The sequence below is a fragment of the Hirundo rustica genome, chromosome 20, assembly GCF_015227805.2.
Source record: "Hirundo rustica isolate bHirRus1 chromosome 20, bHirRus1.pri.v3, whole genome shotgun sequence".
NCBI classification, from domain to species: domain Eukaryota; kingdom Metazoa; phylum Chordata; class Aves; order Passeriformes; family Hirundinidae; genus Hirundo; species Hirundo rustica.
Window position 1 is genome coordinate 6,112,438 of NC_053469.1, and position 14,781 is coordinate 6,127,218.

At 46.9% G+C, this 14,781-nt stretch overlaps 1 protein-coding gene across 4 annotated transcripts in view; it reads right to left on the reverse strand.

The window, feature by feature from the left end:
- The window catches only part of COL27A1 (collagen type XXVII alpha 1 chain), a 184,924-nt gene that overhangs the window by 61,130 nt on the left and 109,013 nt on the right, over window positions 1-14,781 (reverse strand). For all 4 annotated transcript variants that reach the window (XM_040083099.1, XM_040083097.2, XM_058423083.1 and 1 more), the window contains 11 exons: window positions 13,535-13,579; window positions 11,249-11,302; window positions 10,828-10,872; window positions 6,274-6,327; window positions 5,527-5,580; window positions 5,318-5,371; window positions 4,310-4,363; window positions 3,947-4,000; window positions 2,006-2,050; window positions 1,292-1,345; window positions 108-152 (listed from right to left, as the gene is read on the reverse strand). In XM_040083099.1, the coding sequence (XP_039939033.1) occupies window positions 108-152; window positions 1,292-1,345; window positions 2,006-2,050; window positions 3,947-4,000; window positions 4,310-4,363; window positions 5,318-5,371; window positions 5,527-5,580; window positions 6,274-6,327; window positions 10,828-10,872; window positions 11,249-11,302; window positions 13,535-13,579 (558 nt within the window). The remainder of the gene's footprint in view (window positions 1-107; window positions 153-1,291; window positions 1,346-2,005; window positions 2,051-3,946; window positions 4,001-4,309; window positions 4,364-5,317; window positions 5,372-5,526; window positions 5,581-6,273; window positions 6,328-10,827; window positions 10,873-11,248; window positions 11,303-13,534; window positions 13,580-14,781) is intronic.

A 14,781-nucleotide genomic window follows, 5' to 3' on the forward strand; every position in this document is an offset into this window, starting at 1 on the left:
GGCGTGGCCAGAAGTCCCTGGCCACCGCGCTCTGCCTGCACTCTGGGCACCCAGGATGTGTTATACAGAGGAGATCATTAAGGAGACAAGGAAAGTAAGGAATTTACCTGCTCACCAACTTTCCCTGGTCGGCCACGGTTTCCTGGCTCACCCTGCAGGACAAGAGACAAGGACACGTGGGTTACTTGGGGCTGCCAGCCAGACTCTGGGCAGTGTGGCTCTTTGTACACCCATTATTTGGGCTGCAAAGTGTGAATCGGGGAAAATCTGTGAGAAACAACATCTTACAAAACCAACTGTGGCTTGGAGGATAATCCAAAGTAAGAAACACTACTGACACTATTATTGACACAAACACTCGCTGTTCTGGAGCGAAATGCCCCAAAAGCGTGTAGTAAAATAATCTTCAGAGAACCACACTGAAACATAAGATATCCACTGCCCTGTGGCATAGGCCCAGCCTAGTCCTGGTTACTTTATCCCAAAGTTTTACAAAGCATAAGAAGAAAAGACAACCCAAATATTCCCAGGCAATGCTGCACCCTGATTCTGTTGTTATAAAACCTCAGAGAGGCACACGTTACTGCCACATGGAGCACCCACAGGAAAACCACAGCAAGAACATACATGAGATAAATCCCAGGGCAGGAAGAAGGAGTTCAGAGCATGAAAATGATGAGGGGTGAAGGAGAAAGCAGGAGGAGAAGGATTTCAAACCCAGCAGGGATAAGGCTGTGGCGGCACGTGGAGGCAGTTGGAGTGCCCCTGCATGGGCCATCCAGAGGCCAGGCTCACCAGTGACCAGCAGCTGTATTTTCTCAGTAGGCAGATACTCCAGATGAGCTGCCAGACCACATTTTTGCTATTTACTGTTTGAAGAGGTTGTTTTTGTTGGGTTTTCTCTTTCCTTTTGAGTGTGGGTTTGTGGAGTGCATTGCCCTGGGATGGCTCCTGCTGATAATTAGGCAGCAAAGATAGGAATGATGTGCATTGTTTTAGAACAAAACCATGGCGAAGCAATGGAAAATGAGATGATGATGGATGGAAAAGTTTGTTAATATCAAAAGAACACATTTGTTTATAATGGCTTAAAAAATGCACCATCATTATTTTTGAAGAAAGAAGCAGAAGCTGAGACCCCAAAATTCTGAGAAAAAGAGGAACCCTCCATTCTCTTGGTCTCCCTGGAATGAATACTTGGGAGAGTGGTAAAGGTGAGAAAAGGCATTTCCCTCTTCCTTTCCTCCCTCTGCCTACTGCTTCCCTGGTCAGGAAGAAACTCTTTTCTTACCTTTGGACCGTTGGGACCAGGTGTTCCTGGAAATCCCTTCCGACCAGATCGACCCTGAAATACATGGAAAAACCACAACCACCAAAAGCTTGCAGCTGCTTTGGTCACAGGTGCAGCTTACAGGCTTGTAAAATAAAAGATAAAACATTCATTTTTGGATCCACCACCTATTATCAATCTTTGGGATATTTTACTATCCTGAGGTGACAATTATGTACAGACCCATTACAAATTCCTGAGCTGGCACGCTCACAGGTATGACAATATTCTTTTTGCTTCTTCTAACTGTGTTTATGTGATATATCACAGAGGCCAAAAGGACTCTCTCTGACTGTCCAGTCTTTTTTCTTTCTTCTTCTTCTACTCATTGAAAAATACTATAAATCAAGGAAGGAATGTAAGGGCTGGTTATGGAGATGGTTTCCAATCAATGTCATTTATCTTGAGGATGAACTGTTTAAACATTAGAGGGTTTTTCAAGGTTTGAGACTTCAGGCAAGTCATAAACTCAACACTCTGTGCAAGACACTTCCTGGACTTCCAGCCATCCTGGATCAAGCAATCAATCAAGCCCTGGACAAGACAATAATTCATAGCAAGACAGATTAAATTCCCAAACCAGGAGGATTGAAGCTTTATGAGAATTTAACTACAATTCCATTGCAAGATCATGAGAGCTGGTAATAACTGAGTGAATAAATGACTGAAACTTACCTCTGGACCAGGGACTCCTGGTGGTCCTAAGGGTCCTTCATCTCCCTGAGGTGAAAAGAAATGAAAATAAAAGGCAAAGTAGTGACAAAATTTGGATTCGCCATGCAGCAAGAATGAAATGCCTGCAGTATGAGCAGCAGTTAAACACAGGCTGTGTGCTCAGCTGTCACATTTTAACAGCTGAGCCCTTCTCTATCCTAGAGCAGCCCCTGAGGTTTCTCAGGAAAAAAAGACCTGAAGTCAAGTCCTGCCAGTAAAAGCCATCCAAAATTTGACCAAGGCAGCACCAGTTGATTTGGTCCTTGATGGGCTGCCTTTGGCCACAGGGGTACCCTGGACATGCTGCCATAACTCTGCTTCATTTGATTTGGCAGGGATGTGAATGCTATAGAGTTCCCTTTTTCTTTTTCCCCCCCTTTCCTCTCCCTTCCCCCCAAAAAAGCATGTTCCAAAATTTCCCACAGAACCATTTGGCAACTGTATGAATGTTTCCCTTTTGCTTTCAGCTGGGACTACACATGCTGCAGGATGGAGCTATCACAAAATCTCACACAGCAATTGGACTCGGTCTTCTCCCTTGGCGCCACATCAATTTCTAATGTGATAGGATCAGATCTACAGTTTCTAAGAGACCTTCAATTAAGCTTCACAAAAATTATCTCAAGTGTCTAAAACCAACTGCCAAGAGAGAAATTAAAAGCGCCCTTGGCACCAGAGCCCGGCTGCTCTCGTTTCGGTGGTCAGCCGTGGTAATGAAGGGGCACTGACGGGCTGAGGGTGGGACTGGGGGTCAGGAACCCAGCTCCAAAGGCTCACACAAGCCACCCACAATATGCCACATTTCCAGTGGGACGTGATTCAGAGCCCTGACCCAGTGCCCTGGGTGACCAGAGTGGTGAGAGCACAGTGCCGTGCTCTGCTGCACACTCAAAGTCCCTTCAGTGCAGCTTGCACCAAACTCCATGTCCATGTCTTTGGGTTTACTTTTACACTCACTAACTAGAGTAAATTGAAGGCAGCTTGGTCACGCCTGCCTGAACCTGGAATGCAGGCCTTCGATTCCCTTTGTATTTTGGCTGGAATATTTTTTTTTTTTCCTATTTCACTGCAAATAAATGAGCTAATTTGCATTAATCCCATTTAGAGAACAAGCAGAAGAGTTCCCAGAAAAAAGTTAAGAATTATTAGTGCTATTAAAACGAGCTCCTGCCCATGCATGTGCTCAGTATTATTTACACAATGTCTCGTGACTGGACAAACAGCTTACACTGGCCTGAGTGAGAGGAAATTACACCAATTTCACTGGAGTTACAACAGGATAAACAGGGAACCCAGACATTCTCTGCTGCTCCCATAATGTATTTGCAGCTCCAGGACAATTAAATCAATAAAAATTGGTCCCTCCTTAATGACTGTAAGTGGAATGATGATTCAGGTTCTGAGGTGAAGTGGTGGGTGAAAGCTGCAAGCTCTGAGGTGCTGGGCAGATGAATTTCTGCAGAGGAGCAATTCCCATTTCCTTCTCTTTTGACAGAGGGATGTTTCTCCATGAGAGAGAGCGAAGCCTGCGGGTCTCATGGTTGCAAAGGAACACAGTTAAAAGGAGCAGAAAGCAAAAGCCAGGCCAGGGAATGTCTGTGCAAGGGGATTTGCAGGTAAAAGGGATCCAACACCCATCTGGGGGTGGGGGAACAGGATCTAAAAGTGAAGCCAAGGCAGAATTTCAGGTCAGCAGATGCCAGCAGTGACTGGAAGCAGAGATCACACAGCTTAGGGGAAGCTCCTCTTCTGCAGGTCTCTGATCACTCAGTGTAAGCACCTGCTTCCAGATTCAGAGGGACCAGAGCATTTTAAACCACGGACACCATTTCACCATGCATTAATTAACAAAATTTGGCATTGTTCTTTAAATCAAGCCTCTTCTGAGCTGAGGACACTCACCTCTTGTCCCGGCAGTCCCCGTGGCCCAGGCAAACCCCGTGCTCCTGGCTTTCCCTGATAAAGAGCCGAAGGAAAAGATAGTCAGAAAATAGAAACATAAGCTCAGAAGGGCAATTAAAATGAGAAAGTCTCTTTCACAGCCATGGGACATTATCCAATGTCAATTTTGTTACAGAAAAAAAAATCTGAAGCAAAGAAAACGCTGCACTTGGAGGGACCTCAAGCCAAACAGACCAAGCTGAGATGCTGGCCAGGACAATCTTTAGGAATCTCCTGGGGTTTCTCTCTTCCCCCCTTCCCACTACTTTGCTTTCCCTGGCTGCTTCCAACCCCACACAGAGCTGCAGTCTCTGCTCTACTCACCTTCAGACCTTCAGGACCGTTTTCTCCTGGTGGGCCAATGTCACCTGGGAAGCCCTGGAGAGAATGAGGAGCAGTCAGGGCACACAGGTGGAACTCTGCAGGCAGCATCAGCCTCGCTGAGAGGGGGACTTAAAGGCTAAGGGACAAGGTGGCAGTGTCTGTGTGGGGGCCACCACGGCTCCGGGAGGGAATGGGACACAAGGGAGCAGCACCATCAGTTTGATGGAGGAGCAGCCTTTCCCAGCAAACTCCCTTTAGGTCCAGCTTCTTACAAGATTTATTACAGCAAGGGCCTCCCTGTCACCACACAGCTAAAAGCGGTGATTTGGGTTTTAATTAATCTTTGTGAGTCAGCCCATAACCTCCATGCTCCCAGAACGGAGCTGCAGCCTCGGTGACACAGGGAAGCAGGCGAGGAATTAGGAAAGGTGCTGACACCCTCATTAGCTGCTGTCAGCCTGGCTCCTTCCCACCCACCCACCCACCCATGGAGGAGAAACAAAGGAATCCAAGCTTATTTCCAATAGCAACAAAGAGGAATGATTGCTAAGTGGCAGCACTCAGCTGAGAGCCCTTCCAGACCCTGTGAAATACCAGAATGCTGCTGAGGGGAAAGCAGACCATCAGTTGTGCTGGAAGTGGCTCTCTAGCATCTTACAGACCTTGCTCAGGAAAGAGAAAAATGATGATGTGCTGGGAGAAGCTCATCCTGCATCTCAGCTATCGCTGTGACTGTTTGTTGGTAAGGGAGAGGATTTTCTGCTTTAAATGGTGTTTTGAGGGGGAAAAACTGAAAAAAACTCCTCCATTTTATCTATGAAAAAAAAAAAAAAAAAAAAAAAAAAAAAAAAGGAGGGGAAGAAAAAACCAGGAAACTATGAGATATAGAATGGGTCATGAACACATCTTGATCCTTCCTACCCCATCATATGTGATGTGCCATCATATCCCAGCAGAGAAGTGAAGCCCTAGGCTGGAAGGGTGTGAGAAGGAGGTGGTGGGACATACCTCAGGGCCAGGTGGTCCTGGAAACCCAACTGGTCCTTTGTCACCGACTTTTCCCTGCAGAAATCAGAAAAAGATGGGGAAAAGTGAGCAGGCTCCTGGCTCTCAGGTTTCCTGTTCAGAACAGCATGCCCCTGCCGAGCTGTCTGTCCGGCTGGGCACGGAACCTTTAGAAAGGGGGATTAGGAAGCAGAAGGTACTTGGTTACTTACCAAGGGGCCTGCCTTCCCTCGTGCCCCAGGGACCCCAGGCAAACCCTGGCTGCCCTGAGAGAGACACATTTTTTCAGAAAACAATGAGGCATCAAAAAACCCCCAATTTCCTCAGGCTCCAGCTTTGCTACAGAATGAGGAACATCTCCTAAAGGCTGGACTCAGCCCTGCATGGAGCTGGGACAGCTGTGCTGATGTCAGTGAGATGTCTCTGAAGACAGCCCTGAATTTAGTCCCAAAGAACACGAGCTGCTGCAGTTGGCTGTGCCTCAGAGCCACGCAGGCTCCAGCGCAGGGCTATGTACAACATTGGTCAGCCACAGTCAGTATCACATTAAATCACAGGGGAGAAGTCATTTGATCAGAAGTTATACAGAGCATTAAGTGCTTCCCTGGGTCAGGGTTTAAGTTGCTGCACTGAGCAGACAAAATCTCCTGAGTCTGCAGCCGCTGGACCACACATGTTCACACACATCCCCATCAATCCCATCACTTCCAATCTCTGCTAGAAGACATAGCCCCTACAGAAATCTCCCTGCAGAACTGCTTTTACTATGAGTAACTACAAATTCCATATTCAGACATGGATTTTAGAAAGGCACAGCATACTCCAAATGGGAACTAACCAAGCAGGGGAACCTGACAGCAGGATGCAGCTAATTCCAGCTCCTAGTGGATGAACTGAGAAAATTGATGGCCACTGCTACGTAAGGGGAAAAGAACAACGGAGAAAAGAAAAACAATTACCTTGTCTCCTTGGAAGCCGATATCTCCTGGAACACCTGCTCTTCCCTGATCACCCTGGGTACACATCACCAGAGAGTTAAAATAGGCAACAGCAACAGCCAAAATGCCCAGGTCGATGCTTAGAAGGTTCTTTGTACAGCAAAAGTCTCAGCACCAGCTCCACTCAAAACTGAACTGCTGGCAAGCTGCAGGTCACACTGAATGTAGCGACAACCCTGAACAAAATGTGTATTTCCCAATTTGATTCTAAGGTGAGAAAGGAAACTGCAGGAGAGTGAAAACCAGGAATGCCCAAGCATTGTGTATCTATAGAAGCTGCAGGAAGAGAGAGCACATTCCTCTGGCTAACAGTGACCATGACCGTGGTGAAGTGTTAAATTCAGCTGAACAGAAGAGTTCAGTTTTCAATGAATGAACCTTTTCTTTCTCAAGGCTCTATAGAAAAGAAAACAATCCTCAGGGTTTCTGTGAGCATATCCTAGTCCTGACATCAAAGATCAATCCTCTTTCATAAGAAAACAAGAGCAACTTCTGGTAATGCTTTAGAGTGCAACCTCACTGCCAATATCCGAGCTGAGATTCCCTGGGAGGGGTGGGCTGGTGTTCTCTGGGATTGGGAACCCATCACTGACAATATTTCCTCAACAAGCTGTCTGTCTGTCCCCTCGCTGGACCAACATAACAGATGCTAAATCCCTAGGTGGAAGCCAAATATCCCTGAAGGTTTTCCAAGGAGCAGAGGGCTACTTTGCACTGGTTTAGCCCTGCCAGGAGCAGCTCTGCACCAAATCCCCTCCTGATGCCCCTTCCAGCTTCATGTATTTAGTGATTTACTGAAACAAAGGATGAGTCAATGATGGGGCAGAGAAAGGAAAATTCTACTTGGGAAGTCAAGGGAGGAATGACTACAATAACTTGGTACAATGACAAGACCCAACAAAAATAACTGCTGGAGGAACTCTGTCCCATGAACTTGGCTTCCCAGCAAGGGAATGAGCCACTCCAGAGCTATATGTTTAAACACAGTCCACATGGAAGACATATGGAGTCCTGCAACAGAGCCAAAGTCCACAGAGAGATGTCAGAGAAAGTCCACTTCACTCCAGAAAAACCACCCACTTGTTAGCAGAGAGCTGAAACAATTGTGACCACTTCAGTAATGTGCAGGGGATAATGAAATTGTGGAGGGTTCAGGTTTGAGTTGGTAAAGACAATTTTTCAGAAGAAAAATAATTAAGAACTATGCAGATTCAATGATGGAAACATTTCATGGATTCATGCTAAATTTGCTTAAATGTTTTGGCAAATGTTTCCGGAACATTTCACTGAACCATCTTCAAAACAAATCTTTTACATAGCGAAATTAAAATGTTGCTCTTAAAAATGTTAAATTGATTTTACTCATTTGGTTTTTAACCTAAAATATTTTAATTTGATTCAAATAACCAACATTTTGCTTCATCAAAACTATTTTCCATCTTTTTTTCTTTTTTGGCAATGCAAAATGGAAACAATCAGCTCTTTACATGGCTTCAGTTCGGAAGAACCCCAAGTATTAGATACAACAGAAACGGCAAAAATAACTACTGTGTGACACAGCGCCTTCACAGATTTCTCTCATCTTCTCTCAATTTTCTGATCATTTTATGTAGTCCAAGGCTTAAAACATAGAAATCTACCTAATTCTGGCTCCTGACTGGAGGCTGCATGAAAACAGCTTTTCTGGAGGCTGGCTCTGAGGTTTGCCTTTATCATCAATTATTAGGGTAAAAAGAGAAAGATTATATTTTTTATTAAGCAATTTTCTACGCAGACAGTAGAAGTGGCCATTGAAATACTGTTTCAGAAGAAATACTCGGACATGAAGCAATAAATACTAAAATAAAAGAGTTTCCTGAACGTAGCAAAATGCAGGAACAAACCTTTGTTTCCAGCCTTTAGGAAAAGTGGGGCATGACAATGAAACCAGTTCAAACAACTCTGAGAAAAGGACATTAGGGAGGGTAAGAAGAAAGTGGGGAAACAAAACACATCTCAACCTGAGCTGGACTTCACACCAGGTGTTCGTATTTTATTGTGATAGCACAGCAAAATGTCACAGCATGAACAGTCTTTCTATGGCTGTTAATCTCTTAAACCAGAATTAAGGACTGGGGCATCACCTTTTACCTGCCCTGGGGCTGGGACTTGGGATCTGTGTCCTTAATATGAGGGAAAAATTACAGAGGAGAGAGGTCAGGCATGTTTGTTATTAAAAACTGCGATGCCGGGATGACGAAATGGGCCTGCAAGGACCTGGCTCATGGGGCAGGAAAAGGAATGTAGGATCTGAAATTACAAACAGGCTCTGCCCATGGGACGTTGCCTGTGCTTCATGTTTCACCTATAAAAAGAAATGCAGCTTCAGACACCCCGAGGCCCTTTGTAACCCAACCCAAACAGAGAGGGGCTACAAGGGAAGGGACCAAATACACAGCTGTGGGACGTGTTTGCTGTCTGTGGGATGCAGAGGGGGTTGTTGTGCAAAATCCCCTCAATTTTCCTTGACTGGATGTCTCTGCTCCCAAGACTTCCTGCTTAGCAATGCAAAGGGAGCTAACGCTGCACAACTCCAGAGGTATTTGCCTGAGCCCTGTCCTCCACAAGTTACAGATGTCCTGATTCATGAAACTCCTTTGTGAGAACAAGTAGCTGGGATTTCCTCTGCTTCCTCCACCTTTCCCCTGCACTCATCACCCCACATGGAATTCTCAAGGCCACTCTTTATTTCAGAGTTCCACAGTAATTCCACTTCTTCCTGTAAGAGCAGATACAACTTTCTCTCTTCCCCCTCTCCTTGCCTCGATGAAAACATGGGAATGGAAACAGAGGGATGACCTGGACCTGCCTGTCTAGCTGCTAGATAAAAAGATGTGGTTTTTGCTGGAGGAGTGAGATGTTGTCCCTTATTCTGGTTCACACCTGGCCATGTGATGGTCATCATTCTCAGGTTTTACCAGCATTCATCTGACTGCTGATGACTGAAGGGAGTTTTCTTCGCCTACAAAAAGACAAACCTGTACAAGGCCACGTGTCTTGGATGTGTCCAAGACAGATGGGATTAATAGGAGCTTGCAGACATCCAATTAAATCTTCATCAACCCATCCCAGGAAGGCAGGATGACCTGCAGCCTGGAGCTTGCAGGGGGAGGCAGCTGGAGGAGGGAAGGAAAAGGTTTCCTGTACCTCAGGAGCGTGGGATTGTTGGGAGGATGGATAATGCTGCACTTGGGAGTATTGTAAGGATAACTCCAGAGAGAGCCACAAAGCATCTGGTTACTGTGACAGCAGTGGCTGGGGAAATACTGGGCATAAACAGAGCAGTTTCTATAAAGTGATGGAGACTGAACTGTCCAGGAAGGTTAATTTTGTCAAGCAATGATTTAGATCTTGCTGATTCTTAAGATACTTAAGTATTTCTCCCAAGGAGTGGACAGAGGAATCTGTGAACCCTAGGATCTGGGGTTTAGTCCAGAAACTGGCTCCAATGTCTTAAGCTCGTCCTAAAGAAAAAGCCCTTCTCTTGCCTTGTCATTGCTCTCGACAGAAGTGGAAAAGCAGCACAAGGGAGAAATGGAAATTGCAGACACAGGAGTCCTGGCAAAGAGCTGCTATAATATAAGAAGAGCTGAATCAACTGGCTTGACACTACTTCCCCCCTGTGCAGTTTTGGGCTGCTAAATCATTCTCTAAAAGCAAACATCTAAGAGGAGAATAAAACATCTGACAGGAGGAGGAGAATACACTTAATGGTCATTTTCCACTGCCCTCCTGAGCAATCAGAGCCAGCAATAAATAACTGCACCTCCCACTCTTTCAGACTAAATAAATCCTACAGCCCAATATCTGTAGGAGGAGGGTTCTCGTGACAGTGAGACATTTACACACACAGCTTCATGCTGATTTCGCTGAAGCTGTGTGGTTTTGTGCCAGCACCACTAAATCACTGCAATCAAGGCCCCTCTCCATTTTGCTTTTTCTAAAGTGATTTATATCAGTTTGGGACAAGGCGATTTCCTCTCAGTGGGAAGCCGAACTGAGGTGAGGCTCCTTGAACAGGAGCAGAGGTATCCAACACACAACAGTTTTTCCAGGGGATCCACCTGGTTTGTTTGATACAGGGCTGTTTTTTCACACCACATCTTTCCCCCCAATGCATTAATGCAAACTCACTGTCAGTGTTGGATCATCTCCTCCCCATCCTATCATGTAAGCAACACAAAAACAGTGGAACGCCAAATAATTGTACAATTACTGTCATCATCTGTGGGAAAAGGGAGCTACAAAGAGAATCTGAGCATAACTTATATCTACTCCATGGAAAAGGGGATGGGACAGGCATGAAAGAAAGAAAAATCAAAACTAGAGTGTCACGAATGGATGGAGAGTGAGAGGATGGGGTAGAGATGGCCAGAGTGGAACCAGCACTATGATGTTGAATAAGAAAGAGAAACTAGAAAGGGGGGTTCACATGCAAAATTAAAACACAGTGCAATAAGGGAGTATTCAGATCACCTTATCACCTTTCAGTCCATGTTCTCCAGGGTTCCCCATCAGCCCCTGAAACAAAAGACAGTTCAGAGTGAGGTTGAGCCATGGTGGAGACTTGCTCGGGTCTGTGACATTGCTGTTTGCTGATGGCTCAGACCCACAGCACTGGCCTGGCACAGTCTCAAGGGCAAATGCCAGACTGCTCACAATGTGTCCATCACACGTTCTTCATGTGCTGCAGGCACACAGGGAAAATGCTTCTGGAATTCTCCAGTGACTTACACCCACTGCAGAGCAGCAGTGGGATGTTGTGTTCAACAGCCCTGTGCCTGCACACATCACTGCTGCCCATCCTCTCTCTCAGGACAGTCACCACTGCCCAAAGGAGGACTGGAATAACCTTCAGCCCAGCTATGGAGGGATGAGAGCTCAGATATTCCCTCACCTTTAATCCTTTTGGTCCTGGATAGCCAATTGGTCCAACAGGGCCCATGTCACCCTAGTGAGAGAAAGAAAATTACCAGTCATTAGGTGCAAACCCAACAGATCCCCGTTAATAGGGTGAAATTCCTCTGATATCCAGTCTCAGCATCCCTGCAGAAATGCACTACTGATATCAACAGAAGCAGCACCCTGGCATGAGCCAAGGCTCTTTGAATGTGCAGACAGCCCCTAAATAAAGGCAGCGCTCAAAGGAAAGAGAGGAGAGACAGGAGGTGGGGACAGAGCTGTCTCATCCTGCTGCAGTGAGAAGTCAGCGTGGCATTGTGTGCTGGGACTTGGTCTAGTGCAGGAGGACAGCAGAGCTCTGGCTGCTGTGGGCACCCATGCATGGTGTGCAACAGAAACCCTTCAGTGCTGGTGTTGAAATGGGCTCTGGCTGCTCTCTGCCATGAAGAGAGGCAGTGACAGGGTGCACCAGCCTGGCCTCAGTGTGTAAATAAACAGGGCAGGCTCCCTGAAGGAGCGATTCTCCAGCCGCAGCCCTGGGCCCGCAGGCACGCAGAGAGAGCTGGGCTGCAGCCGCCCCAACAGAGCCCTTTTCATACCTCCCAGCATAAAGAGTGCTTGTGGAAATGCATTTACTTAGAGCTCTGCCCACATGGTTAATTAGGACAGCAAGAGGCTTTAGTTACACCTAATTCTGCTCTTCAGCCTCCCTCACACCGTGAACCAAACTCTGCAGGGTGTGTGAGGCAGCCAGAGCCTGGCCGGTCCCCAGGGTGGCTGCAGGTGGCAAGGAAGAGACTGAACGGGGGCCATGTGCCACCTTCTCTGTGCCCTGCAATGTGGGCCCTGTGTGCACACCCTGGGGAAGGAGCTGGAGCTGTCCTCCACAGGGAGGACAAGGCAGGATGGATGTGCTCCCTTCTCCTCAGGAGGATGGAGGAGGTCGCTCTTGGTCCATCCCACCAGAGGTGCGGCAGGACCCTGAATTCAGGAGATGCACGTTACACTGGGACACGAGATCTGACTCAGCGTGACCTGAATCTCAGTTTGAAGTTTGGCCAGGGTGGAGGGGAGGACAGGCAGCTTCTGACTCCATCATCTCTAAAAGGATCATGACCACATTTACCATCTCTGACTTTACACTTCCTAACAAATGAAATATCTGGCAGATAACAGCAACAAGGAAAAAATAAATCTTTCCAAAAGCAAGGAGGAATCTAATCCTGTCTGGACAATGCCTTCAGAATTGTTTTAAACAACAATCTTCATCTCCCATCTCTTTGACAGGAGCACATCCTTTCTGCTGCTATGGCTAAAGAAGTCACTTTCTTCTCCACTAAAAAGGACAAGCAGACCTAATTCCTAGTTCCATGGAAAACCTTCCTCAGGATCCACCTCTGCCCCAATCCCCCATCTCCAAGACAGGTGTTCCACTACTGTCCCTGCTGTTCTTTTGAGCAATCTAAGATTTCTGAGTTGTGCAATGTCTAGTGCAATGGAGGCCTTGACCTAAGCTGACACATACTCCTGTAATTTAAGCTATGGAAAGGCAAAAGGGGAAGGTTTTAAACCATTCCTTGCAAGTCAAGTTTCCATGGATTATCACAGCTGAGGAGGAATCATTTTGGAAGAATGTTGTAGTAGTAACAAAGCCTAACGGTTTTTGTACATGGAAGGGAATAACCTGAAACAACTGAGACCTAAAAATAAACCATACTGTGTTCAGCTGGGCATTCACTAACCCCCAGCAAAGCTGCCAGAGGAGGAGTTGCCTTACAGCCATTTATCTCCGGCTGGGGGAAAAGTACAATGAATTTGGCTGAGTACAGAATTACCTGGATTACTGATGGGATGATGAAAGTGCATGTAAAATTCCTGTCTACCCAGAGGACAGACTGTTCCTGCTCTCAGACTATCCAGAGAATAAGAACAGTGTGTCCCTAAGGTCACTGCTTTCAAGAACTTGCTTTTTAAGACATCCTGGTGTGGAATGAACGCTGCATCTTTGAAGAAATACCCTGGCAAACGTTATCAAAAAGGGCAAGTTATCATGAAAAAAAAGACACTAACAACAGACTTCTAATCTGTTTCCTCTTGCTTGGAAGTGTTTGCCCTCCTCCACCTCCCAACCCACCAGGAAACCCCCTCTCTCCTCCAGATGTCACACCTCCCCCATACAAACAGTCATCCTGCTCACAGGAAGAAGCCAATCTGTGTGCAGCTAGGCAGGTTGAAAGGGTTAAACCCGACAAGACAGATCTCCATTTGTTTTTGTACTTACAATGAGTCCAAGGACTCCAGGAGGACCTGGGGCTCCCAATTCTCCCTAAAAGGAAAGATAAACCCACACGGTTACGGACACTTTATAGACCAGCAGAGACTGAAAGGCAGCTTAGTGTTCCAAGGGCTTGAGGGAAGGGAAAAGACCGTGCCTCCCCCTTCCATCCCCCCTTTCAACCCCAGCCCTTTTCCCCACCAGAGCGATCCAGAGCTTCCATCTTCGGGAGTGCACTTGTGAGCACATCCTGGGAAGACACAGGCTGCTTGTTGTTGGGCAGTCATTCCCAGGGCTGGATGAATGGAACATTTCACTGTGCAGGGGAGAGGTGGGAACCTGCCCCAGGTGAGATCCAGGCACTGGCAGGGAGGGGACATGGGGAGAGCAAGGCTAAGGTGGGAAGGAGAGGAAAGCTGCTGCTTTAGCACTGGGAAAGGTGAGGTTTTGGGAGTGGTTAAGTAATAATAAAACTCAGAGGAAAAGGAAGACCTGCATGAAAATGAAACTGGGTAGTTTGGGGAGAGGGTATGGCAGGTTCTGGTGCTGGCAGATGGGTCCTGGGAATGTATTTGGCACCTTGGAGCTCATCATTCCAAGGGTCAGACTGCTGATGGGGCTCGTGGAGCTGGTTTGGCTTTACAGCTTCACCACAAACCTTCTCTGTGTGAGCTCTCCAAAGACATGCAGAAGAACTGATGGCATCTCCAAGCGAAGCACGGCAGAGAAGCTCTGCCAGACCCCCACAGCTGACCTACCCAGGTCCCTGAGCAGTTCAGCAACTATGGGGTGCTCATCCTGTCCTGTGTCCCCCTTGGTGGCCTCCCTGGCCATGCTAACAGCGAGCTGCTTGTCAGGGCAAGGACCTGCCCTTACACACCTCCATCTCCAACGGGGCCTCTCAAAACAAGTGCACTGGAAATGCTGAACTTCCCGTTCGCTCAGACAGTCCTGCCCCTGCTCTGCATCACGCTGGCTGCTTTCTTTGACAGCCTTGCTCAGTTTATGGTGCACATCTGGTAGAGTCCCCTCCAGTGCAATATAGCTCCCCTTTTATGGAAAGATTTGCCCAGTGGAAGAAGGAAGGAGAAGGGGATGCAACGTGACTGAATGTGCTAAGGGCTCCTTGGGTAAAGGGTTACGTGTGTTTATTTTATGGGAAGTGGAGTAAAGGACTATTGGGCAAGCACACACACACAAAAAAGCGTTTCATAATCTCAACCAGCCTAAAATTGCTTTTTTTTAATGGCCAG